This window comes from Acipenser ruthenus, chromosome 2 (assembly GCF_902713425.1).
Source record: "Acipenser ruthenus chromosome 2, fAciRut3.2 maternal haplotype, whole genome shotgun sequence".
Lineage (NCBI taxonomy): Eukaryota > Metazoa > Chordata > Actinopteri > Acipenseriformes > Acipenseridae > Acipenser > Acipenser ruthenus.
In genome coordinates, this window is record NC_081190.1 from 64,085,521 (window position 1) to 64,111,731 (window position 26,211).

Below are 26,211 nucleotides of genomic sequence, written 5' to 3' on the forward strand. Positions count from 1 at the left end.
AGCCTGGTATGCAAACAGAATGAATTATCCGAAGCCTGTTGCAACATGAGTGAATGGAATGGAGGAGGCAGAGTTGTGAGCTGCTCAGTTGGGCGCACTAGTGCTAGTCACAAAGAAAAAAAAAACAAATCCAAAAAAACCTTTACATTTAACACATTTGTCTTGGGTTTTAGTGGAAGGTCTTACAACTGACCATAGCCCACAAAGACTAGCCTCGAGGTGTTAGCAGAAGGGTGTTCACTTAGTGTGACAAATCATACAGATCTAACTAATTAGATCTATTAATAGTTAGCAGACATTTTTTCTATGCTGTTTCGGATGTTAAGTAATATACATATATCTATCTTTTGACTGTTCCCATTTTGTTCTCCCACCATATGGATACATACAGATCAATCCAACAAGCCACTCAGAAGTGTGGCAATGTGCCCCGCCCCTGTGTGCATTTGTGTGTTATATGTTGCGTGTGTTAATGTTGGTGTATAGAGATGGCTGCATAGGATATAAATGGGTGTGTGCAGCATGAGTTATTTAAGATGTAGAATTGTATTTAGGCACGAGGATGGCACATCACTTCACGTGCATTTAAAGTATTTAATATGTGAGCATGAGGTTGCACATAATTAATTCACGTGCTGGGATTCAAGTGAATAATTAATTGGTAATTGAATCCCGGCACAACAGTATATATAGATGCACGTTTTACTCACTCGCGGTTGTGTTTTCGGTGAGTGGAGAACGGATGTGGAGAGGAGAAAGGAAAGTAAAATAACGTAGATAATAAGTGTTTAAACTCACCGTGTTTGTGTGTCTGTCCGTGCACCGTTTGTTAAGTGTTAGTCCGTTTTGTTTGTCTATTTATTTTGGCCTCAAGTGCCATGTCCTGTGTTTTGTTTTGTTCAGACCTTTTATTTTACAATAAAACGGCGCAAGCAAGCGCATTCACCATTTCATCCACCGTCTGTCTGTGTACTCCTTTCTGGTCTGACGTAACCACTAGAGCCTGCTTGTCACAAGAAGTTATAGTCCAAGCCTCACAAGCTTTCATATGAACTAAACTGTGATGGGAATTTGACTCAAACTCTGTGCTGTTCATTTCCGCTTTTAAACTGCTAATGGACAGAGTTTGTAAATCTTTCAGGTAAAAATCAACCAAAACATTTGGAGCAGGACTATATTTGTAAGTTAAGAAGGGCAAAAACATGTTGCTTTAAAACATCATAGGAACCTCTTGTTCACAATTACAAACTTTCAGTAGCTGAACTAAGTTTAAATTGAATAAAAACAATTAAAAATCTGCTACAAATTCAGTGGTATTAATTAATGCCAATACATGAAATGCAACATTAAAAAAACAAAAGACAAATTTAAATAACATGTACAACACTTTGCGACTGCACTAATTAAACAGGGACGAGGCAAAGCTATTGTACAAGCTCATTCACACGAGTATGATTTGCTTTCTGTAAAGAGAACGAACTACAATATAAATGGATAGAGATCTGTTTGCCATGTGACTTTCTTACACTGTGATCAGGCAGTCATTATGAAAGAGTTAACAGACAACTGAAACTGAGTATGTAAAGGGCGGTGGGGTGCCAGCTGAATGCAATGCAAAGCCTCACCTCTCCCTGCTTGGCAGTGTTCTTAAATTCAAAGACAGGATTAACCAGGTTGTATTGTGTGGAACAGCAGTTGTGGGACTGCAGATCAATGGTGGTAGCTCTAGGGAAATTAATCCCCCCCCCCCCCCCCCCCCACACATAGGGGGGCTATAGAAAGTCTGAGGAGAGGCAGGAATACATTAGTATCAAAAACTCAGCAATACAGTACACTGTAGTGTAATATGAGGTATAGCTTTTCAAGCATAACATATCTCTAAACCCCATCAGAAGCATTAAACCATAACACTGCACTTGGGAATGATTCTACAGTGTGAAGGTACAGTAGGATAAGGGACTTGCAAGGAAGCTATTATGGTACAGTAAAACAAAAATCTTTTGTTACTCCTTTTACAATAGGGAATAGACTGTAAATACTGTCACTATGTGGATATCAATGTTAATGTTGAAAATAAGACATCTATTAGAGATGTGAGCCTATTTTGTAAACTTAAATACAGTACTGTTTGTAGACACATGATGCAGTAGCATGCTGGTCCCAGGAAAGTGGAGGAGTGACTACTTTTACTTTTACTGTAGGCACTATTGAAATTGCACTCACTTTTTGTGACAGTGCCATCTACTGGCAACATTTTGTGTTGTCAGTATAAAGAAATACTGTACGATTGCAATTTTTTCATCTGAGTTCATTTTAAAATCAACATACATATTATATATATATATATATATATTATATATATATATTATATATTCCAGTATTTAGTCTATTCCACATACATGTATGTAAAACTTGATTGGAGTGCTTCTTGTTATGGACAACAGTAATGCGGTACAACTTTAAGTTATATCTATTTGAATTTAATATGGGTGGTTGTATTGGTGGATTTGGTTTCATCTGGCATATATAAAGCTGAATAAGCGGTTTTATTTTTGAAGGCTATGCTATGTAGTTTATGTTCTTACAATGTCAAATATTTCTAGCAAATGGGTTTTACATACAAAAACCGAAATTTATTTCAATTTCTTTTTTGTTCTTAATTTTAAAATGCCTGACTTTAACCTGTGTTAACCAAAACACGACAACAAAATGAAGTCAACTAGATTTACTGGCCATTTATTCACTATAAAAGGGCAGCCTTGTAGGAAATACAGTACAGAAGACATGTTGTTTTGTGAATGTTGTATACACCTGTGAATTGACTGTGAATTCACTTATATTATTTATTTCTTAGCAGACGCCCTTATCCAGGGCGACTTACAACTTTAACATTAGACATTATTTCACATTATACAGATATCACATTATTTTACATACAATTACCCATTTATACAGTTGGGTTTTTACTGGAGCAATCTAGGTAAAGTACCTTGCTCAAGGGTACAACATAAGTAAGTGAATATAAGTAAGTGAATTCACAGTCAATTCTATGCCGTACAGAATCAGTAGCCTATATGTATATACTGGCAGTATTTTCTTTGTGTGATAGTACACTAAGAACTTGTAAACAGTAATTTATATAACACTTACCTGGTATCTAAGACTATAACAGACTGGTCTAGTTTCAGAACATTCATAACAGGATTATGTAATCATATGAAATCATAATATAACCAGCTCAATTATCTTATATTCTGTTTTTCTAAAATAAGTAATGTTATTGGAAAGCAGTTGCGTCACAGAATAAGCTGAAAGTCTATTTAAAAGTATTTGAATTTGCAAGAAGCAGGTCTGTAATTTACAATGTATTCTCTACATTGTAAGGGAAGTATTTCTAATGCTTATATTTATGGAGTTTATTAAAGCCCCTGTTAAAAAGCATTTCTCTTATTGCTGATGCAATATAATGATAATATTTTAACACTGCACCATCCTTAATAAATGCCATGAAATAAAAATGGTACATTTGTTAAACCGGAAAAGGTTGTTTTTTGATAATGGGTCTCTTCTAAAACTGTACAAAAGTTTGCAGTCTGATTTTGATGACTCATACAATGAAAAATCTGCTTTCCTGTCAACACATTCTCTGCTCGACCCCCTCCAATCTGGTTCACGCATGGCACTCTATTGAAACTGCTCTGCTCTCCGTCACAAACTCTCTACTCTCTGCCCATGCCGCCTCCCTCTCCTCTGTCCTAATTCTCCTAATTCCCCGATCGCTCTGCTGCCTTTGACAGTCAACCACTCTATTCTCCTGTCCTCTCTCGCTGATCTGGGATTCTCCGGCACTGCTCTTACCTGGTTCTCCTCCTAGCTCTCCGTGGCTCATCCTCTGCCTCTTGCTCTCTTTCAACAGGTGTCCCCCAAGGCTCAGTCCAGGGACCCCTCCTGTTTTCTCTCTACACCCGCTCCTTGGGTCCCCTCATCTCCTCCCATGACTTCTCGTATCATTTCTATGCTGATGATGCCCAGATCTTCCTCCCCTTTCCCCCCTCTGACTCCAACATTTCCTCCCGTATCTTAACCTGCCGGCCATGTCCTCCTGGATGCACTCACATCTTAAACGCAACCTCTACAAATCAGATCTCCTTTTTTTCCCCTTTCCTCCCTCACTGCTGATCTCTCTATCTATTCCTCTAGAATCCACCACCACCCTCTCCCCCACCTCACCCCTCCCTCTCCTACTCTCAGCAAATCACTACTCTGGTATGCTTCTGTTGCTTCTTCCTCAGCAACACACGCAGATAAGAAAGTTATAATCCCCTCTACCTAGAACCACCAAAGCAGCCTTTTTGACTGCCTTTTACAATACAAGTTTTTATTTTGAATATAACCTACAATATTCTATTTGTTATATATGGCAACCATCAATTCCTTTGTTTTGTACAAGGAATGCACCAGAGAAAATATCAGTAGGAAGATTTCATCTTGAAGCTAGCCACAGCGCTTCGGCAGAAACATTTCAGAAAACTGCAAAGCAGCAGGCTGCTGTAGCTCAACCTGGATTCAGTGCTGCACAGACTGATACATGCAAGAGAAAACATATGTTACTTTTGTTTTAAATTAAAAAATAATTTCGTTTTTACAGTTTTGTGTACTTATACCTGTTTACACACTAGTTTCTTTTGAAATGTTAATTTTATTATAGTTTTTAATTTTTTGAAGTAGTGCTTTATATGTGGCAAGTTAGAAAATAAACCCTTTTATGTTTAATTGTTCATTTAAATAGTGTTTCAGGCTGTGCAGGTGTTTGATAGGATGTGCTTGAATAAAACTTTTGAGTTGTATCCAATAGTTTGTCTTTCATTTTAATATTGATGTTGTTGAAAATGTAACCATCATAATGACTGCTGGTGGCGGTTTTAGGTATGAGTATAACCGCGGAGGTTCTAGTGTTAAAGCATTTTGTACTGAAAAGACAGGAGGGTGCACAAACTTACATAAGACTATACTGACATCTAGACTAAAGATAACATGTAAAGATCATACAAAAATATGAAAATAAACTGCACTTGCTTTATACTTTCATTTCAACGAACACACAAGGCACAGTCAATCACAATCATGAATACAAACCAAATAAATAAATCCTCCCCTCCAGGAGGAACAAAAAAGGGGCGTGGATTGAATTGGCCCATCAGTGACTTGTTTTGTTAACAAACATACGCTAAAACAGAAACTGCCGAATCACTCACTTATTCGATTGCTTGTGCCTTTAAAAGGCCGTAGTCTAGCGGTGCACTCATCCGCTCTTGTTAGTGAGCCAATAGGTGCATTCACACTTGCTTTCCGTAATCCTTCCGATAGGATTCTGGAACAATCTGTTCCGGAACAGTGCGTTTACACTTGTAAGAAACAGTAGGTGGTGCTTCTCTCAGGAAAAGAGTCTGAGTATGCGTACTTTGTAAACTAAAGATGTGCTGACGCTGTGCTGTAATGACGATATCATCGAGTACTATCATTTGAAAATACAAATGAACCCCTTTTATATAGCCTCGCTTAATATAATACCCCATTTATTATCATGATTTTCAAAAACCACTCGCCATGCTCCATAGGTTCTTTGAGAAATTACCTCTCAATATTATTATTATTATTATTTATTTCTTAGCAGACGCCCTTATCCAGGGCGACTTACAATTGTTACAAGATATCACATTATACATTATTTCACATTATACAGATATCACATTATTTTTACATATAATTACCCATTTATACAGTTGGGTTTTTACTGGAGCAATCTAGGTAAAGTACCTTGCTCAAGGGTACAACAGCAGTGTCCCCCACTGGGGATTGAACCCACAACCCTCCTGTCAAGAGTCCAGAGCCCTAACCACTACTCCACACTGCTGCCCCGTCCAAAGTCACCAATTTTTGCTTGTTTTAAGTCAGTCTTATACAAATGCACACAAACAAACATCAAGTGCAATGCCTAATTGACAGCTCTCATCAGTCGACAATTCATGCCTTTTTAAGATAACACAGTTTCGTTCCAGTTAATGATACAAAACGTATTTGTCCTGTACACTGCTCTTAATTCACTGTTAGTTTTATTTCTTTTTGTTCTTGCACTTGTAATGTACTGTCATAGGTAAACGTGAAACCGGGTTTATCATGACCAGCTTATATCACGAATTATGCCTGTACAGCAATCATCATCATCATCATCATAATAATAATATTAAAACTAATAATAGATAAATAAAAGCTTTTTCTAGATTTATTTTAATCGTTTGTCGTTTACCGTAGGTCTGTGGAAAGTGCTATATGAATACAATTTGATTTGATTTGCAGTGTTCTACCCCGCCGTTATGGTACAGGATGATTACGACCCTTTCATTACACAAATAGCAAGTATTTATGTTACACCAAAACGAAAAAATGAAAACAAAAAATAGACCATATTTGAATCTTTTCAATTCCAGAAAACGTTTTAAAAATTGAACTGATAAGTTACTTACACAGACCCCCAGTCTATACATCGAAAAAAGTAAACAAATGCAAAAAAAAACAAACAGATGATACACCAAACCTATCATAAAAGTACAGAAATAAGTTGCACTTTACTTAGATGGTACGACTTGCAAGTTGAAAATATCTTCTTGTTTGTGTTTATGAATTATGGGAAGGCAGCACTGTGATGACATTGCTGGTTGGTGTGCAGTGCCTGTTGTGTATTTTCTCAAATCTTGCCGGAATATTTCCTCAGCACGTTTACACTCACAAATTATACTGGAATCCGTCCTCTTGTCCTCTCAGTCCAGAATACAAACTCAACTTTTGTGAGGATAAGAGGGTGGATTCCGGAATGCTTTTGCTAGCGATTACACTACTAAAATATTCCGGAATACGTCCTCTTGTCCGCTCTTTCTGGAGTATTTCCGCTAGTGTAAACGCACCCAATGTTTCCAGCTGCCTGTCACAGACCTTTTGCTGCCAGTCAAACTGACGGAAGCCAATATTTTGATGGATTGGCCATATGGATATAGTGATTATAAACAGAAAAAAAACAACTTGTTGATAATGAGGTAACCATGACTATTAATTATTGGATCTCATTTTAGCATCCATATTGCATTTGTCCAAATCCAACAACAGCATTGCTAAGCAGATGCAGAGCTTGATCTGAGGAAAGTAATTACCTAAACTCATCTATAAAATATAGGTTTAAACTTACTTTATTTTCCATACGTTGCTAGCATACTACAGCTATGGCCAAATGTTTTGCATCACCTAGCATTTTTTTTTTTTTAACATAATTAAGAGCTTTTATTTAACATCCTGTAAATCACAGAAACTACAAAATGATATTGCAAAAGTCTACCAGAAGCCATAATAGCAGTACAGTATTTCATGTTAGATTTTGTAATGTCACTTTTTTCAGTTTTTGTATATGGAAAACTACAAAGTGGTATGTAATTCAATATGTTAACTTAAGTTTCATTTGACTTTATGAAGCAAAATTAGATAATTCTATAGAGCAGTGGTTCCCAACTGGTGGTCCGCAAACAACTCCCAAAATTATTTTAAGCAGTTCTTGCAAAAAACCATTTCTACAGAATCACACGTTGTACTACAACAATGTGTATTACTATGCAACCCAACAAACAGCTTTAACCACATTATATGTCATTATAAGATAGTCTGCATCCGTCTTCTATTAATACGTGTATTTATAATTTATATTAGCTCTGAATACCAAAAATTGCCTTCAAAGCCACCATTAACTGAAACAGCTTTCTATGTGAAACAAATAGTAACTAAATAACTTACACATTGTGAAGGAACATTTGTCTTGTCAATTACAGACTTCTCTATTTAGCCAGTAAGTAGCGCACTGTATCAATATTCCCAACTCGTTGGCATGACTAAATTAAAAAAAAAAAAAAAAACATTAAAACCACAGTTTTTGTACTTTTCATATAAAATACGTGCAACAGTTCAAATATGTGCAACAGTTTTTGCCAGGGATATAAGAATATTCCTATTTTCATATTAGATGTTTTTGGAGAGATTAACACAGTAACAGAAGTTCATGTAAAACAAAAAGAGGCTGTATTTGTTGCTTGGCTTGTGAATTGTACCGTAGTGTGAATGATCAATTTCAGGTTTTATTTCCAGGTTTAATATCTCAAGACTATATCTGAAAAGGAAATTCTCTTAACACTACCTCGGGCAATAATGTCTACAGTCTGTTCTTGATGCCATCATTAACCGAAACAGGAACTGACAAAGCTCAGCCACCTTCTAAGAAAAGAAAGCCTCTGTGTCATCAATCCAATCCAGTATATTTAACACTGGGATTTACATGCACTGGATTCCAGGGCGACCCTAAAACCCAGTGTGTTCTGTCAGAAGGATTTGTCAAAAGAAAAGGGAACTTTGCCATCAGCAACTTTCAATGCGCGAAATGACAACATTGCTTGATGAACTGGTAGCAGGGATCTCGTTAAGTTAGGTAAGTTATATACATACTTTACTTTCTACATGTAATTATACATGTACACATAAAAATGTGTTTAAAAATGCTATTGTGAACAAATGCGTGGCAAGTGGTCCATGCGAAAAATCCAAACACCAAGGTGGTCCCTACATTGAAAAAGGCTGGGAACCACTTCTGTAGGGTGATGAAAAACTTTTGGCCATAGCTGTAGAGATCTATACAGGTCATCATTTTCAATCAAGGATAATTAGATTAATAAATCAGAATAAACACTATTACAACTGAATGAGTTTGCAAAAAGTCTTTGAATTGTGTCATTTCATCCACTAGGGGGTATAAATCCAAACACAGGAGCTATAGCGTATTTTGGCACTCGGTATTTGCCACCTATCTAGTCTCAGTGGCTTCTTTGCACTTCTTGGAATACCGTCTTATAAATATCAGATAGTTATAGAGCCAAAATAGTTTAGTACCCAATTCCAACTCCTCAGTTTCCTTCTTGTCTTGTAAGTTGGGCATGCAAGGGGCTCATCACAACAGACGAATCCATTGGGAACAACCACTATCAGACATGACATCTCAATTGAGGTACCCAGAGTAAATAAATACATTTTAGAAGAACTTTGGTGGAGACTCAATAAAAAAAAATAAAAAATACAGCTCCCTTCTTAGTTCCCGTTTAAATGGAAGTTTTCAATCAAACATTCTAATGTGACTGTGTATATTAGGTGTTTTAATAAAGAGCCTAAAAGAACACTTTTGGTAATGCAATGGTTTGTTAGGACAGTGTCCTTATATGACTGGAAGTTTATACAGAGCCATAAAACAGGGAAATAACACAGATCAGAAACAGCACAGTATTTTTTCATTGAATCTACCTCTGTGAATGAATATCAGATCTCTGCTGCCCTAAAACTGTGACGAAGTAGCAGAAAACATAAAATAACAATCTTCATGTCATGAGTATACCCTTCATTTCTGGCAATAGAACCCCATTTAAAGAGGCAAGACTACTTACTCTTCATGGCGCAGGTCACTTATAGTGCGGTCCAGGGAGATCATCTCGCTTACCACCATGTTGAAACCAAACTCTCTGACACTGGCTTGGATGGCATCTTTATACTCTGGCCCAAGCACGAATGGCTTTGCTCCCTCACCGGGACCGCCAGACACTCCTTGAGGCTCAGGTTCTTTCAGTTCAAAGTTTCCCAACACTCCAGATCTCAATACAGGATCTGGGTAGATATGTTCCTGTGGCTTAAAGTTGACATACTGTTTCTGCATTATTTCCTGTTGATTATCTGCACCAGCCTGCGGGGGATGAGGTGGTCCTTTTTTACCATCATTCTTTTGTCGGATGGACTCTAGGTCAACTTCAACCCCTTCTACATGAGGCCAGGGGACCACAGGATTAAAGTTCTCCAAGGCGTTGTCGTTCACATTGGGCAGATGATTGTTGGCAAGTCTTTCTTCCTGCAGTAAAAAGATTGTCAGAAAAATAAATTAAACAAAAAAAAAACCACAAGAACACTACTTGACAAAAATGTCTTTCAACACCGCAGCTCTTTCAAGAAAATGATGGTGTTGACTATTACAGAACATGCCTGAAAGCAAAAAAAAAAAAAAAAAAAATTACATTTTTTAATTGAAACAAACAAAAAATATATTCGAAATCATTTGCTATTGATTTGGTTGACTTGAAATATGGTACCTAACAAGAATACCTTATTTCCTGACAAGAACCAATTAACTTCCCATAATACAGAATCTTGAGGTTTTTATGCTTGTTTCATGGGCCGGTTCAGGTTTTGTTATGCATAGTTAAGATAATTCAATACATACACCTAGACTTTCCATGCACAGGGACTATTATTCTGAAATGTATTTAGCATACCCCTTATAGTTTAATTCTGTCAAACTTATGCAGGCGTTCATAATAATTTAAACTGAGAATTGTACCTGTTGTAAAAGGGTGGAGGGCTAGATATAAAGGCTATAATGTATATAGAGGCGTGTGTGTGTATGTGTGTGTGGCTGTTTGTTCAAGGGTAGGGGGCCCACAAGTGTATGCTTCCCTCAGGCCCAGGGGAGCCCTGTGGCAGGCATGCATTCAGTGCGCGGGGCAAGTTCACATACTTAGCCACGCACTATATTAATCTCACATAACACACGGAGCTCTTTTTCATTTGCCATTTTTTGAAAACTGTCACGCAAATTCTGGCAAGACGGTAAAGAAGTGCAAGATACAGTTGTCATTTCTAAATACGAACATCTGATTTTTATATCTGAATACATGTAAAAAAAATATTTGTTTGAATATTCAGATATTTGTCCCAGCACTAAAAATTACCTATGGTAATAGTATCCTGGGAGACAGTCATCATGGTTTTAGGAAAGGGAGATGGTGTCTAACTAACTTGCCTGATTTTTTTGAGGATGCAACATCGACAATGGAGAATTGCACAGCATATGACATGGTTTATTTAGATTTCAGAAGGCTTTTGACAAAGTCCTGCATAAAAGATTAATTCTCAAACTGAATGCAGTAGGGATTCAAGGAAATGCATGCACATGGATTAGGGAGTGGTTAACATGTAGAAAACAGAAAGTACTGATTAGAGGAGAAACCTCAAAATGGAGCGAGGTAACCCGTGGAGTACCACAGGGATCAGTATTAGGTCATTTGCTCTTCCTAATCTACATTAATGACTTAGATTCTGGTATAGTAAGCAAACTTGTTAAATTTGCAGACAACACAAAAATAGGAGGAGTGGCAAACACCGTTGCAGCAGCAAAGGTCATTCAAAATGATCTACACAGCATTCAGAACTGGGCAGACATGTTAAATGACATTTAATAGAGAAAAGTGTAAGGTACTGCATGCAGGCAATAAAAATGGGCATTATAACTACCATATGGGAGATACTGAAATTGAAGAAGGAATCTATGAAAAAGTGTTGAATTTATAATTAAGGGAAGCAATTCTAAAACTTTACAATGCATTAGTAAGACCTCATCTAGAATATTGTGTTCAGTTCTCATCACCTCGCTACAAAAAGGATATTGCTGCTCTAGAAAGTGCAAAGAAGAGTGACCAGAATTAAAAGGGTTTAAAAGACATGTCATATGCAGACAGGGCTAAAATAATTTAATCTATTCAGTCTTGAACAAAGAAGACTTCGCTGCGATCTGATTCAAGCATTCAAAATTCTAAAAGTTACTGACAATGTCGACCCAGGGGACTTTTTCGGCCTGAAAAAAGAAACAAGGACCAGGGGTCACAAATGGAGATTAGATAAAGGGGCATTCAGAACAGAAAATAGAAGGTATTTATTATTATTATTATTATTATTATTATTTTTTAAACACAGAGAATTGTGAGAGTGGAACCAACTCCCCAGTAATGTTGTTGAGGCTGACACCCTGGGATCCTTCAAGAAGTTGCCTGATGAGATTTTGGGATCAATAAGCTACTAACAACCAAATGAGCAAGATGGGCCGAATGGCCACCTCTCGTTTGTAACCTTTCCTACGTTGTTATGTTCTTATGAAATGGAAACCATGTCTAGGATACAGTATTTCCAAGACTACACAAATCACATGCAAAATATCAAGTAGAACCTGAAATCTGAGTGCATGTTGTAAAAAAATAAAATAAATAAATAAATAAATAAAAAGACACAACACACACTCTCAATTATGTTCCCTTTCCAAATACTAGTTAATTCAACATTTATTCCTTAACTTGTTTTTGGGTGGGGAACATACATTTAAGATTTACCATATTATTATGTCTGTTAAAAGGCATTAACCTAGAGTCTACACTTATTGCTCCCAGTTAAAAACAGAGAAAAAAAAACTACCAAGTACTAAATGCACTGAAAACATAGAAAAAATAAAATATATAAATAAATGTGGCAAACACATTGTGGTATGTTGCTGTGTAGATTCTACTTCAACTGCATACAGTAGCAGCCTAGCAGAGTGACATTCAAGCTTTTGTGTAATTTTTGGTATGTCTATGATCATAGCACATGCCTGACAGACAAATCTGTGATTTGATTTAAACAAATACTAAATGCAAAGTATACATTGTAACACATGCTTGTTTGCATACTGTAGCTACACTTGCTTTTTATCTCCCTGGTTCAGCACCTCACTGGTCTCAACTGTTCTAAAAAAGGCCACACAGCCCCTACACAAAATGCATGCAAGTAAAATACATCCCCCACCATACTGTATATACAAACCTAGAGCTATCATAATGAAAAAATACTGACAGTTCATCATGACCTATATTAATTGTACAGTATTAAAACATGTGTGACATAGGTACATCAAGACAGACAGACATACATTTCTTAATATCCCCAGCATCTTCATACCTTGTGCTAAAGAATGCCTCTCAGCTGATCACATTAATAGAACTTTCTTTAGCAGTTCTTCTGCAGTTATAAATATGTAAAAGTACAACAATATTAAATGACAAAGCAGCTAAACTGTAACGGCACCAACACAACCAACCCATTTTAATACTCTGAAATACTTTATATTATATATGAAAAGCAAATCTGAAATACAGACTGGGATGTGTCTGAAGGAACCCTCAATTCATGTTATGTTGCCAGACAATGTCAAAATACTGGCCCTAAACAGCACTAAATTTAATTATGTTTTAACCTATAGTTTGAAACAATTAATTTAAAAATCAGTGGGATAACCGAAGTATCTAGCTGATGCCATACCTCTACACGAAAAATAAGGTTGTCTGACACCTATATGTAATTAGATGGGCCAAGTTATGGAACAAGGGCGAGGCAGTATGATTCTCCCTTGTGATTTCGTTCAAAGCACTATCATAACCCTATAGTTAAAACAGAAGTAGTGTAGTCCGTCGCATATCCGACTGTAGCGGAACCAGAGTAAAGGCGGATATCTAAAAAGTCAGATAAATGAATCAGGTTTTAAATGCCATTATACACAGTTGTAACAATTACTATATTCACACAATTACTGTTTTGAGATTCAGCTTTTATTAGAGAGCTCCCCTAAATCCTTTGTTTAGAAAGATACATGCCGTGTGGGTGCGTGCATTCGCTGTCCGGCTGTTGACTTGCTTACTTATTCTTTGGTATGCAACCCTGGTTCTCTCTCACTCTCTCACACACACACACACGTCAGCGAAGTGTATGCACAGGGCTGCTGTATACACTTACATTAGTGTCAGATAATTTACACACTAGCAAAATGCATAGGTTTACAAAAAAATAAAAATAAATTCTAAACACAACTCGCTTTCGTTTTCCTGTAGCATTTTGCTTAAGAGCTTAATTGTAGTGGATAAACGGTTAGGGCGGATATGTGATGGGTGGATACATGACAGATTACTGTACGTGTTTATTGATAATATCAGCACAAAGTTGTTTTTTGGGGGGGGGGGGGGGGGGGCTGGAAGGACACTTAAGCAAAATCAACATCTGAAAATTTAACAGTACTAATGTTTTACCTCGAAAAAAATGCGCCGAGCCGATAAAGGACTTTGAGAACACACGCAAACAATTGTACAGTAGTTCAAAGTAAAACTGCAATTAAAATGGAAGGTTCTTTTTTAATGCCTACTCCATAAGATTGTGTACTATTTATCGAGATTATGCATGACTTCAAGGTAATGTTGCATTTTACCCCCTGAAAATACATTTTACTCTCTCAGTGTTAAAGTTAGAGGGTAGTTTACTCTCAGACCCAAAACCTACTGGCACATTATATATACCAAATTTTGGAAGTAACAGCCAAATTGTGTTTTTTTATTTTTTCAACAAAAAACGGTGTAGCGTTATTTTCAGGTATGCTCTAAAAAGTGGTACGCAGCACAATGCGTTTGCTCGCGCAGGCCTAAACAACTTCTGCTATGAAAACCGGGAAGCGCACATTCAAATCTGGTACGTTATGCTGTTTTCTGTCTTTTACGTCTTTTTTAAAGTAATTTGTCATCTTTTTCCACCATTAAGAAAATAGTATGTGGATATTTATCATATGATGGGTCTTGTACATTTTGTTTCTTATGCAACTTTTTTCTTTTTAGAGAAATTGATTGTCTGTTTCCAGTTTAAGTTTATAAAAAATGTACATCTGTTTGACAATAGGAAAACACCCATCAGATCGCAACTGACTGCACCTGTACCAAGTACCACTTTCAATGTGACAGTGTACCACGTTCTGACATTACATGGATCAGGTTTTGGTACATGTACCACATTCTGACGATGTACCACTTCTAACGCAAAACTGGTGCAGCATGAGAAACCACACCCCATGAGATAGTGCAGGCCTGTACAGTCACGTGACCAAACGTGTCATTGAACAACAGAATATGATATCCTGCATCCCCTTCCTTTATCAATAGAAAGGTGGAAACGAAACTTCTCATGTTTAAAATCTAAATATCTCAATAACGTATTACGTACTATTAACATATTAAATGCCAATTCATCCCCTTTATTCTGATGCTATGCGTGTCCCGATCTGACACAAGAAAAGGAAAATAGAATATGGTACGAGTACGGCGAGTGCACACCTTTCCACTGTTGATGTTTAACGATTAAATTTGTGTGAAACTGATAATGCTTTTTCCATTTCAGCATGCATAAAAAACAAGAATGTAGTACTTAATAGACTTCATAAGGTGTAGTTGAGTTCAGTTTTAGGGACAAGCACCTTGCGAGTCAGTGTAAAGTAATATTTATGTAAAGTAAGTGTTCCAGGCCGTAGCCAGCTATGAGGCACGGGTCTCCGTAAAAAATCATAGTAATAATTATTTTATTAGGCTCTTTTACACGTTGCTTTGCTGCAAAATAAAATGCATTTCATCCCTCGTGTGCATACATAAATTCCCAAATCCCGCTGATATCTATAGCCACTGTGCTTTTCAACATGTTTACTGTCTATTTACTTATGTAGAGTGATTGATGTGTGTAGTAGGCTACTGTCTGTATTTTAATTTAATAATTTATAATTTTTGTCGCTATTCTTTGACAATGTACCTGCCTTTAAATATGTTTTATGCTGATTGTTTTTATTATGATGAACTGATGAACTTTTAAAAGACTTGTTTCTACTCCAACGAATAACTTAACGTGCAGAATAAAGGCGGCGGAAAAAAATTAATTGCTCTACATCTTAAGAAGTGCTCTTATAATGCAAACACATAATTAATCATCGCAATCATTACTCATTTTATTTGACTAGTTTAGTGAGGGTGAAGTCTTTGTTTAATGAAACAGTTAGTGTAGCTACAACCTCCGAGCAGCAACGGTAAAGCGATCACCACTGTTGTTTTAGGAATGTGAGCTTATTTTGTCATTATCATTTTTCCATAATTAACTTATGAAACTGTGATGGTTTCATAATGCTAATTACAACATTAAAGGCAAGTGGAGCGCTCAGAAAGAAAACCTGACAACCAGAAACACCGTTCTGGTGTATTTCGAAGAATTTGACGTTTTCATTTTAAGTGGGATACTTCAGGCTTGTTATTCAGACAATGCTTGATTGACTGGTAGTTGGGTGTTTTGTCGAGTTCAGGGCTGTGCGGTTTGCAAGAAGCCTCTCAGCTGATCACATTAATAGAAGTAAAATGCATTTTCATGAGTCAGAACACAGCCAAACAGCCTATCAAAGAACACGCAGATCCATGCGCAGTGGGATCTCCCAGAGCTGGCCGTGTAACAGCTGGCACAGGGTCGAAAACCAGATTCTCCTGGGCCACTAGAAGAACTGATGCTTCCTCTAACCGGACCTTTTTGAGAAAGGCCGGGAGCAGCGGTATAGGTGGGAAAGCATATAAAAACAGGATCTGCGTACTTATCTGCCTTCGCAGACCCCCCCCCCCCCCCAACCCAAGTTGGAGGCATCTGTCGTCACCACTTTGCAGTTTAACACTACTCCCCATTCACACACCTTCGCTCAGGTGAGAGGTCGTCCTCCATCAGCGTAGGGCTGCCGAACACGCGTGAGACACAGTCAGCCGACCCAATAGTTTCTGGCACAATAGGAGGGTGACCTGCGATCCCTGTTGAAACAGGGAGAGGCAACCCTGGATAGCTGCAACTCTGTCATCTGACAGGTATGCACGCATCATACTGGAGTCCAGCCAGAGCCCCAAGTACGTTGTGCACTGCACCAGTGTAAGCCAACTCTTTGCATCGTTGATGGTGAGGCCCAGCTTCGCCAGATGCTCTGTCACGACCGCCATGTGGGCCACTGCTCCATCTCGTGACTGGGAACAGATCAACCAGTCATCGAGATTTATTACTCTGATCCCCTGCAGCCGCAGGGGGGCCAGGATAGCGTCAACGCAGGGAGCTAAGGAGAGGCCGAATGGCAGCTCAGCAAACTTGTAAACGCTTCGCTTCTCTTTTCAAGGGAGATACTTCCTGTGCTCTGGACGAATGGGAACGTGAAAGTATATGTAAGCCCACGGTGGTGAACCAGTCGCCCGGCCGGACGGACTGGATAATGTGACAGTTTATTTTAAGAACCCGTTGAGGAGACTCAGGTCTAGGATAGGGCAAAAGCCGCCATCTTTTATGGGCACCAGAAAATACCTTGAGTAGTACCCCTCTCCATGGCAGGTGGGGTCTACAAGACAAATGGCTTGCTTGCACAGCAAGGTGGCCACTTCCTTTTGAAGTACCGAGGCCTGGAGAGGGTCTGTCACGAAAGTATTCGTAATACCTCGAAAGGGAGGAGGTCCCAAGCAGAACTGAAGCACGTAACCGTTGTGCACGGTGGCAAGCACCCAGGAGTCTGAGGTGCAAGCGTGCCAGTACTGCAGTTGTTGTGCCAAAACGGGGGTCTGAGGCCGCCAGCCTGCTCGGGCTGCTAAGCCTCCTGTGATGCTGGCGTGTGGGCTGGCCACATCCTCCGTTCCCTCTGCCTGTCGTGTGGGCCCAGTTGTTTGCTGCTGGTGTGCCCTGTAGGCGATGTCTTATGTCACCAAGCGGAGCCGTGGGGACTGGTACTGTTCTGGTGACAGTCCGCGTCCGAGGAGCTCATCTGCGGTTCAACCTGCCCCAAGCGGAAGCACGGGGAGGGAGCAACACGGCCACCTGTCGGGACGCCTCGTGTTCCCGGTGGGATCTCTGTAAGATCTCCTCCACAGCTGGCCCAAAAGTATGTCCTGGGGATATAGGTGTGTCTAGCAGTGCGGCCTTATCAGCATCAGAACTCTGGCTTGTGACAGCTACAGCTGTCTACGAGCCACAATCAAGCTAGCCAGACTCCGACCAAGAGCTTGCCCTTGGAGACCGGAGATCTGCAGCAGTGTGCTGGACAAGAGACGCAGCTCCATGGCCACCGGCTCAGGGAGCGGGGCCTCATGCAGTACACCATCCATATAAGCCATGAGCACACTCACCGTGTCTGACAGGCAAGTTGCCTGTGCCTCTGCTGCATACACCCGTGTGAGATGCATTTCCGTCACGCTGCATGAGGATTCAGGCACGCCGGGTCTCTAGCCAACCCACCCACCCACCGGCAGGGCCTTAACCAGGGCCACGATGGTGGAGTCTACCGGGGGAAACCCGCTAGGCCAAGCTTTTCCATGCCTTCTAGAGAGGCAAGCAGTGCGGCCTGTTTTAACACGCTAGGACCTGAGGCCGGACGATCCCAGGAGGAGTGTACCTCCTCCATGAAATCTGGAAAGGCTGGGAACTTTTGAGGTCAAGGAGCCATCGTCTGCGTCCGGAAAATGGACCGGCGTGGTTCTGCCACTGGCATCCAGGGGACCTGCAGGAAGGCTGCAGTGCGTCCCAGAAGTGCCAAAACCGAGCTAGACAACAGGGGAGCACTGGCTTCAGAGGTTACCTTGAAGCCAGGTTCTACCTCTGCAGGTGGTTAGTCCACCTGCATGTCAGAATAGGATGCCCCCTCCCCAGAGGCCTCTATGGAAAGCGTGTCCTCTTGCGCCAGCTGGGACACCTCTTCCCATCCACCCTGGGGGTATGGCAATTGGGGCGGCAACGGGGTGCCTGTTTGGCCAAGAGCTGCAGGACCTGGGCCATCTGGGCTTTGAGGTCCATAATGTCCCTCGCCAGCCTGAAACGCTTCACCCTTCTCGTCTGCAGAGATGGGGAGCAGCTATGGGAGGCCTGTGCATCAATGATGTCCAGCAGGGGTTCCTGGGACAGGTCATGGAGGAGGGGCTCTGGCGCTCCAAGAGCCACCGATGGTCCGGCCATAGGGGACACGGAGCTCGCCTTCGTGGCCCTCTCCAACCTAGCTTCCTTCACCCGGGGCTGAAAAGCCGCACAGATGCTGCAGGCCACGTCTCTCTTGAGTGCCAAGGTGGCACGTTGGAAACCCAAGCACAGAGGGTATGTTTATCCTCTTGCGGGATATTCGCATTGAAGGACATGCAGGGGTGGAACCCTGACTTGCCTGACATGGGCCTGGTGTTGCACATGGGCTGTGCACTGAACACCGCTTGCACTACGCTCAAGCATGGACTAAAAGTGCGAACACTGTGAGCACCGAGTACCGTGAAGCACCAAGCACTAACAATGTAGCAGTGGGTACCAAGCACCGTCTGCACCACGCATACCGAGCACCGCGTGCACCGAGCACCTGCCCTATATATATATATATATATATAATATATATATATGAGTAGCATGCACGGGGGAAGGCAGCAGCAGGCCTGTGTGTGGATTGCCTTGCCCTGTGTGATGCGCCAGCCTGTATTAACCGAGATCACTACATTGGTGTCAGAAGTGGACACAGGTACCCCAGCACGCACTCGTCGGACTGTAGACTGGTGAGCAAGTCCGGGGCGGACTTGAGGCTGGCAGGGGAGAGTGTAGCGTGCACAGGAAAGGCAGCAGCAGGGCTGGTAGGTGTCAATCACACACAAAGACGTAAGCCCGATATGTGCTCCTTGCAATGGCGCCGGCTCTTTTGTACAGCGGTATCGGTGCTATGCTTTAGTGCGAGAGGTCCTGGGTTCGCGCCCGCTCTCCGCCTGTGTGGATTGCCTCGCCCTGTGTGATGCGCCTGCCCGCGTTAACCGAGATTGCTGCAATATATATGTATGGCAGCAATGCGCTTCTGTACCAAACAATGACCTCACACTGAAATAAAATAACGGCCACCACATACCGTGTGAGAACTTCAAGTTCCGCTATTTGACAGCCACTATGAGACAGCAGCTACAGGCTGCAGTAATACCCTTCTCAACAGCGCTGAAAGGGGTGCATTCAGTGTTGCCAACTTAGCAATTTTGGTCGCTAGATCTAGTGACTTTTGGGTCTCCCTAGCGAAAAAAACATTGTCAAAGCAACTAGCGGGGCTCCCAAGTGGCGCATCCAGTAAAGGCGCTCCATGTGGAGTGCAGGATGTGCCCTACTGTCTTGACGTCGCAAGTTCGAGTACAGGCTATTCCTTTACCGACCGAGGACGGGAGCTTCCAGGGGGCGGCGCTCAATTGGCTGAGAGCCGCCCGGGGGGAGGGAGGGTTAGGTCGGCCAGGGTAAGCTGCCTGTAAGCCAGGGTAAGCTGCCTGTAAGCTGTCCAAGAGCTGCGTTGTCCTCTGATCCTGTAGCTCTTGGATGGCTGCATGGTGAGTCTGCAGTGTGAAAAAAAGTGGTCGCTTGACGGCACATGCTTCGGAGGACAGCATGTGTTTGTCTTCGCCCTCCCGAGTCAGCGCAGGGGTGTAGCGGTGAGTAATAACTGGCCATTCCAAATTGGGGAGAAAATAATAAAAAATAATAATTGGCAAGGACTAAATAAAAAAAAAAAGAAGAAAAAAAAAGCAACTAGCGACAAATCTAGTGACTTTCACTGCCAACAATGGGGATTTTCAGAGAAAGAAGCCGCCAGATTGTACCATCACAACATAATTATAAAAATAATGTATTCTTATTTTAGTTTATTTAGATGTGTAATTATTATTACTGTTTATGGATTGGTATGTGCGCCTTTTCTTGCACTGCGCCCTCAAGTGGTAGTTTCGTTTATAGCTAATGACATTATTATTATTTTTGAATTCGATTTGGAAAGTAAGCGATAAAAAGAAAAGAACACAGATGACAGTGAGTTTTTGTAAGCGGAGGAGCAAATACAGTTTTCCACCGTTGATACGTATATAGCTTAATAACAAGACTATATACATAGAAATCATAAAAAGGGACACTAAAAATATAAAAGGACCTAAGGATAAAGGATATAAAGACATAAGGATAAGAAACTAGTTAAACTGAAGAATACTCGTTTATGCTTTTGGATGGAGTTAGTGTCACTGAACATATTATTGCTGTATTGGAAGGATTTTGCACTCGTTTGACTATTATTGGATGCAAGTAAATAAAAGCGTATTGTTTTCTGAAGACTGGGAAGTCTATACGCCTGGAATTATTCTAGAATGTAAGAGTTGGAAGTGATATGTGAAGCACAGTGACTGGATGATGAGTCGTAATGTATAGGATACCTAGCTTACAAGCTAATAAGTGTTAAAATCGTTTACTAAGAAGCCACCACAGTGACGTATAATGTTACAATAAAATCAATTACATCAGACTAACTCTGTATAAGTAGGTAATCCAGACAACCATAAATAGGACGTTTAAAAATGATCGACCACCATTAATACATTTCATATTGTTTATATTGGTGAACTCTGATTAAACAATTCCAAGAGGAGTGGTGAATTGTCTAGCGACATTTCTGGCGACTTTAGAATGTCTAAATAGCGACATCTAGCGACTTTGTGTGGTTTCTCTAGCAACTTCCTGCTTTGTGGAGCTGGCAACACTGGATGCATTATCTCATGGGGTGCAGTTTCTCATGCTACACCAGTACTTGCATTTAAGACTTGAATATATTACAAATGCATAAATAAGTGCTTCAGGACAGTTACATTTTAAACTTTTTTTTTTTTTTGGACCAACTGCACAAGCGGTGCTTGTACTGTAAAATTGTGAGGAAACAAAAACAAGCAAAACATATACAAGTAAATACATCGTTTATAACATTACCTGTGTTACTTTTTACTATTTTAAATAAATATGTATAACATTCATGCTTTTGTAATATATATTTACGTCTTAAATGCAAGTACTGTTTTTTTTTTTTTTTTTTTTTGGTGTGTGTGTGAGTACAGCTACATTGAGTTATGCAGGGGGTAGACGTCTTGCGTTACACCAGTAATATTTGTGCTAGCACTAACAAACACTACGTGGGACTTACTGTAGATACATTCTTATTGGGGTTTTTTTTTTATTATTTTTTATTTCAACGCGCACTCAATTTAAAAATGTACTACTAAACTCGTAACAAAAGTCCAATAACATAATAAACCGCTACACAAAAAGTCAACTAATTTAAATTACTGGAAAGAAAAAAACACAAGTACTCATCTTTTCTAAATGTATCGAATATATTTGGTCTAAGCTTGTTTAAAAAAAAAAACACTAAACGACAGCCTTCACATATTTGCAAATCAGTTACTGACATGGCATGCTAAAAAAAAAAAAAAAAAAAAAAAAGGCATTATCTTTATTTTCAATAAATAAATAAAAATCAGGCCTGCTGTGTTGGGGTCCCATCCTGCAGTATGAATCAAGTGCAAACACATTCTTCCGGGTTTACTCTCGTCCAGCAACGCTCGCTAGTTTGTTATACATAACATTATCCTCATTTTCAGAAAGCTAGTAACTATGTACATCATGGATTACTATCAATGTACTATTTAAATTGCATTCCATTCACTCGTTACTCCTTGGTTTAAAAAAAAAAAACACTGGATCTCCATGACAACGACCCATACTGTAAATAAAATACATTACCTTTAATATGGAACGGGAATGATACATACAAGATACAACAAAAAAATTGTATTACATACAATTTTAAAAAATAAATCACTTACCACTTCCACAAATGGTTTTTCGTCGCTGGATTTGGGTGTACGAGATGACCAGAACACAATCAAACCTATAAAAGTGCCTACGATTAGCAAACTGCGCAAAATAAAACCTATTTTTAACCTCATAATGAAAATAACGCGAAACTAAATTAATTCAATTAAATGTTAAATTTAGGGGGCTGTATATGCCGTCGCTGTTCCTGCCCGTGTTCGCCTTGTCCAGTTTGAATTCTGTTCAAATCCTTCTCTTCTGGTGCTGCCCCCTGCTTTGCCTTCCTGTATGTAAAACTTCTCCCTCTTACTCCGGCATAGCCATGCGATTTAATACAGTACCTAGCCCAAAGATTGACAAGGGTGTGTGAACTGGCTACCCAATCCTGGAAGTTGAATATTATAGAACGTCGAATATTTTAAAAGGCCGTTTCAGGTTACACTTATACCTGGTGTATTTACCAGTGGGAGTGGTAATGCTTACAATAATTTTCATATGTGGCACTATACTAATATTTGAGTAGTTGATGTGGCGTGTTGTTTTTGCTTTCCATGGAGCAAAAAACAATTATAACTTAATTTTATTTTGATTAAAACTGTGTCATATAGTAAAAGGCTTTGTATTTAATCTAAACTCTATGAAAAGTTGCAAAATGCACAACAATTCTGGGGGAATGTTGAACTAAACATGATCAACGTCCACTGGTGTGACTGTTATGAAGGGCCGCAAAATTGAAAAAACATTGATCATTTTAAGAATGATTACTAAAAGTCCACTCTCAAATTCCTGGCATGTCAACACAGAAGTATATTTATAAGAATGATATTCCTCAAGTCTATAAATTACATTTTTAAATAGTTATGATAGTTTATGTGTTGTCCGCAAAGAGGACGTCCCGCGGTGTGACACCATAATGTGATTTTAAAACGTGCATTTTCTTGGACACCATTGTGGAGAAGTGGGTCCTTCCTCAATCAGGAAGTACAGATGACATCGCTGGAGCACATGGTGTGGCCAGAGGGTGAGTTTTTTAACATAAAAGTATCAAAATATTGCACTTTTCTAGCACTGCCCTTTGTGTCCATCTGTTACATCCTTTGGTGTGACACCTTTTAAATGAGTATGCAAAAAAAGTATACCTTTTTAATCATTAAACTATGAAAACCAATGGGAAAAGAGTCCAGTGAGTTAAAATGGAATGCTTGAGAATCATCATAAAGCCCCAAAATGGCCAAATATCATGAGAAGTCCATTGGTGTGATAGATATGTCCACTGGTGTGACACCATTTTCATGTCACTCCAGAGGACACAGCTGTCACACCAGTGGACATGTTCTCATAATAAACCAGTATAAATGGTGTTTTACAGAGTTATTTGCACCAATTGAATATCATGTTGAACATTTTAAGTGATGTGAGGTACATTTTATGCAAACTAATTATTTTTCAATCATCTGAAACAACTTGTAATCCTGTGAACTGTGTTTTACTAATGTAATGTAATCTTACTGTATTCTGTTGATAACTGAATGCTTTTTGTCAGTTTGAGGTTGAGGCAGAAAAATGACAAGTAAAGAGAAGACAAGAAGATGCAGGAAGAGACTAAACGCTGATCCCAGAAAGAGAGGAAATCCTGAGAAGGAGACGCAGAAAGTTAACAGAATAAGATGATAGAATAAGTGTGTGTGTGTAAGGGGGTAGGTGGTAGAAGACAATGCCATTAGGAGTATGTGGCAACAATAGATAGCACCTGGATCTTGACTAAAGCCTTTCTCAGTTTCATCTCTTTATCATTGAGCATGAGGGAAATATAGAGAGAGGGAAAGATGATGAGAGGGAGAGATGACATGGACAGAAGAAGAGTGGAGAAGAGAGAGGGAATGCAGCACACCACAACCTTCACCACCTCCCTTACAAGTAAAAAAGAAAAGTCTACCAAACTCCAAGAGGCAATCAAAACAACATAAAATAAAGAAAATATTGTATGGTGTTCACACACTTTTGAAAGTTTCATAAAATATATTTTTGAAAGGGGAAAATCTCACTGCTTCTTGTTTCTTCCTTTGGTGTGACATGATGTCCTTTGGGGTGACGTGTATAAATGAGAGGGCAAAAAAGGCTGAGTCCAAAGAAAAATATGAAAATAACTGTAGAGTATGTGGCAGTTAATGCCATTATAACACACAAGTAAAGTCATGGATTTTTAACACTGTGCAGAAAAATCGCAGCAAATCTTACTCAAAATTTAGTGGGAGACACCTGGGTTTCACCATTATTACAGCAAATTCTGTCTCATTTCACTTGATCATCAAAAGATAGTCAATGATCTAGAAACAGGAGTAGTCAAGGCTGAAGATAATCTCATTTTGATAACAAAATTGGTTATTTGAAATGTTACAAATACATATTTATTGTGTCACGCCGCAGGACAAATTCAAGGCACTGATGCGTTAAAAGGTTCATAAAATTGGACTGAAATGTAAAATCAAAGGTTACGACATATTTGTTTGAGAACTTCAGACGCAATGTAATGCAACTATATGATTTTCATCATCAATGTGAGAATTTTTTTTTTTTTTCAATTTCCGGACATGACTTTTTGTCAACTACCTATTTGCACATAGCTAAAGGTGTGAAATTAATGAATTAGGGGAATCTTGTATTTTATCAATGCAATCTTATTTAAACAGGTTACAAAAATATATGTATTGTAGTGGGTCTGAATGATGACAGACAGAGCTGAGTTATAGATATATGCGGACTGATTTGGTCTCCTTTTTAAAGGTCCTGGGTTTTATTTTTAAAAAGACATCTATGTGCTGCCTCTGCTCTGAGTCTGACTTCAGAACCTGAATTTTATGGTATTACTGGATGGCATGATTTGGAATCTTAATGGAAGTGAATAGTGAGATGTCACTGGTATTATAAACATGTATAAATCCTGAAGTCAGAAAGAGGCCTGTCAGCTTTTATTTTTTGTCAGTACATTGCGATACAAACTCATCATTATTATTATTATTATTATTATTTATTTCTTAGCAGACGCCCTTATCCAGGGCGATTTACAATCGTAAGCAAAAACATTTCAAGCGTTACAATATCAGCCATGCTCTAGACAGGTATTCTAAACATACATGTATTTGAGAAATAAAAAGTCAATGTGCAGGTACAGCATAGTATGTGAGGGTGTGTGCTTAAATGAATAACATGTACAAGACAGAAATTTGCTGTACCACACCCAAGGCTAATTTGCACCTTTTTTTTTAATTCACTCAGGTGAAATATATTTATCGTTCCAAAATATTGTATCATTGATTGAAGTAATAAACTTTGTTTCCTTCCTCAGCCAATACAATAAAAACACATCCTATTTTATTTACTCTGTAGTATTTTGTATTTAATTATATCCTGATGTAACTATCACTGACACTTATGTGCTCCATTATTGAATCGTATTTTGTCATATACTTGTACTTGCTAGAACCGAAGTCATTGTATTTTATCTTGCTCTTAATTGAATTAATACTTGTACTGTGATTCTTTAAAAGTATTTTTGTTTACGACTGTAAGTCGCCCTGGATAAGGACGTCTGCTAAGAAATAAATAATAATCCTAACATGATCTTTGCATTATTTAATGATGTACAGCCACTTCATATATACATATAAATATATTCCCCAATGTGACCCCACACAGGAATTAAAATAGCATTGTGGCACACGCCTTACTCCTGAATGTAACTGAAGGATGCAACAAAGCCTGAGGGATGAAATGTTGACAAGCCAGAAATTC

The 26,211-nt window shown here is 39.2% G+C and overlaps 1 protein-coding gene and 1 long non-coding RNA gene across 3 annotated transcripts in view; one reads left to right on the forward strand and one right to left on the reverse strand.

Annotated features, from left to right (window-relative positions):
• Positions 1–22,767, reverse strand: part of LOC117409513 (N-acetylgalactosaminyltransferase 7-like) — a 34,806-nt gene extending 12,039 nt beyond the window's left edge. Inside the window, exons 1-2 of one of the 2 annotated variants that reach the window (XM_034015692.3) lie at positions 22,431–22,767; positions 9,525–9,979 (exon numbers count right to left, since the gene is read on the reverse strand). In XM_034015692.3, coding sequence (XP_033871583.2) covers positions 9,525–9,979; positions 22,431–22,553 — 578 coding nt within the window. In that variant the 5' untranslated portion in view covers positions 22,554–22,767. The remainder of the gene's footprint in view (positions 1–9,524; positions 9,980–22,430) is intronic. The other variant, XM_034015691.3, reaches the window with a different exon arrangement.
• A 610-nt stretch (positions 22,768–23,377) lies between these two features.
• Positions 23,378–24,458, forward strand: LOC131700607 (uncharacterized). Its single transcript, XR_009308444.1, has 2 exons — positions 23,378–23,440; positions 23,963–24,458. It is a non-coding gene; the product is annotated as an uncharacterized LOC131700607 (long non-coding RNA).
• The last annotated feature ends 1,753 nt before the right edge of the window (positions 24,459–26,211 follow it).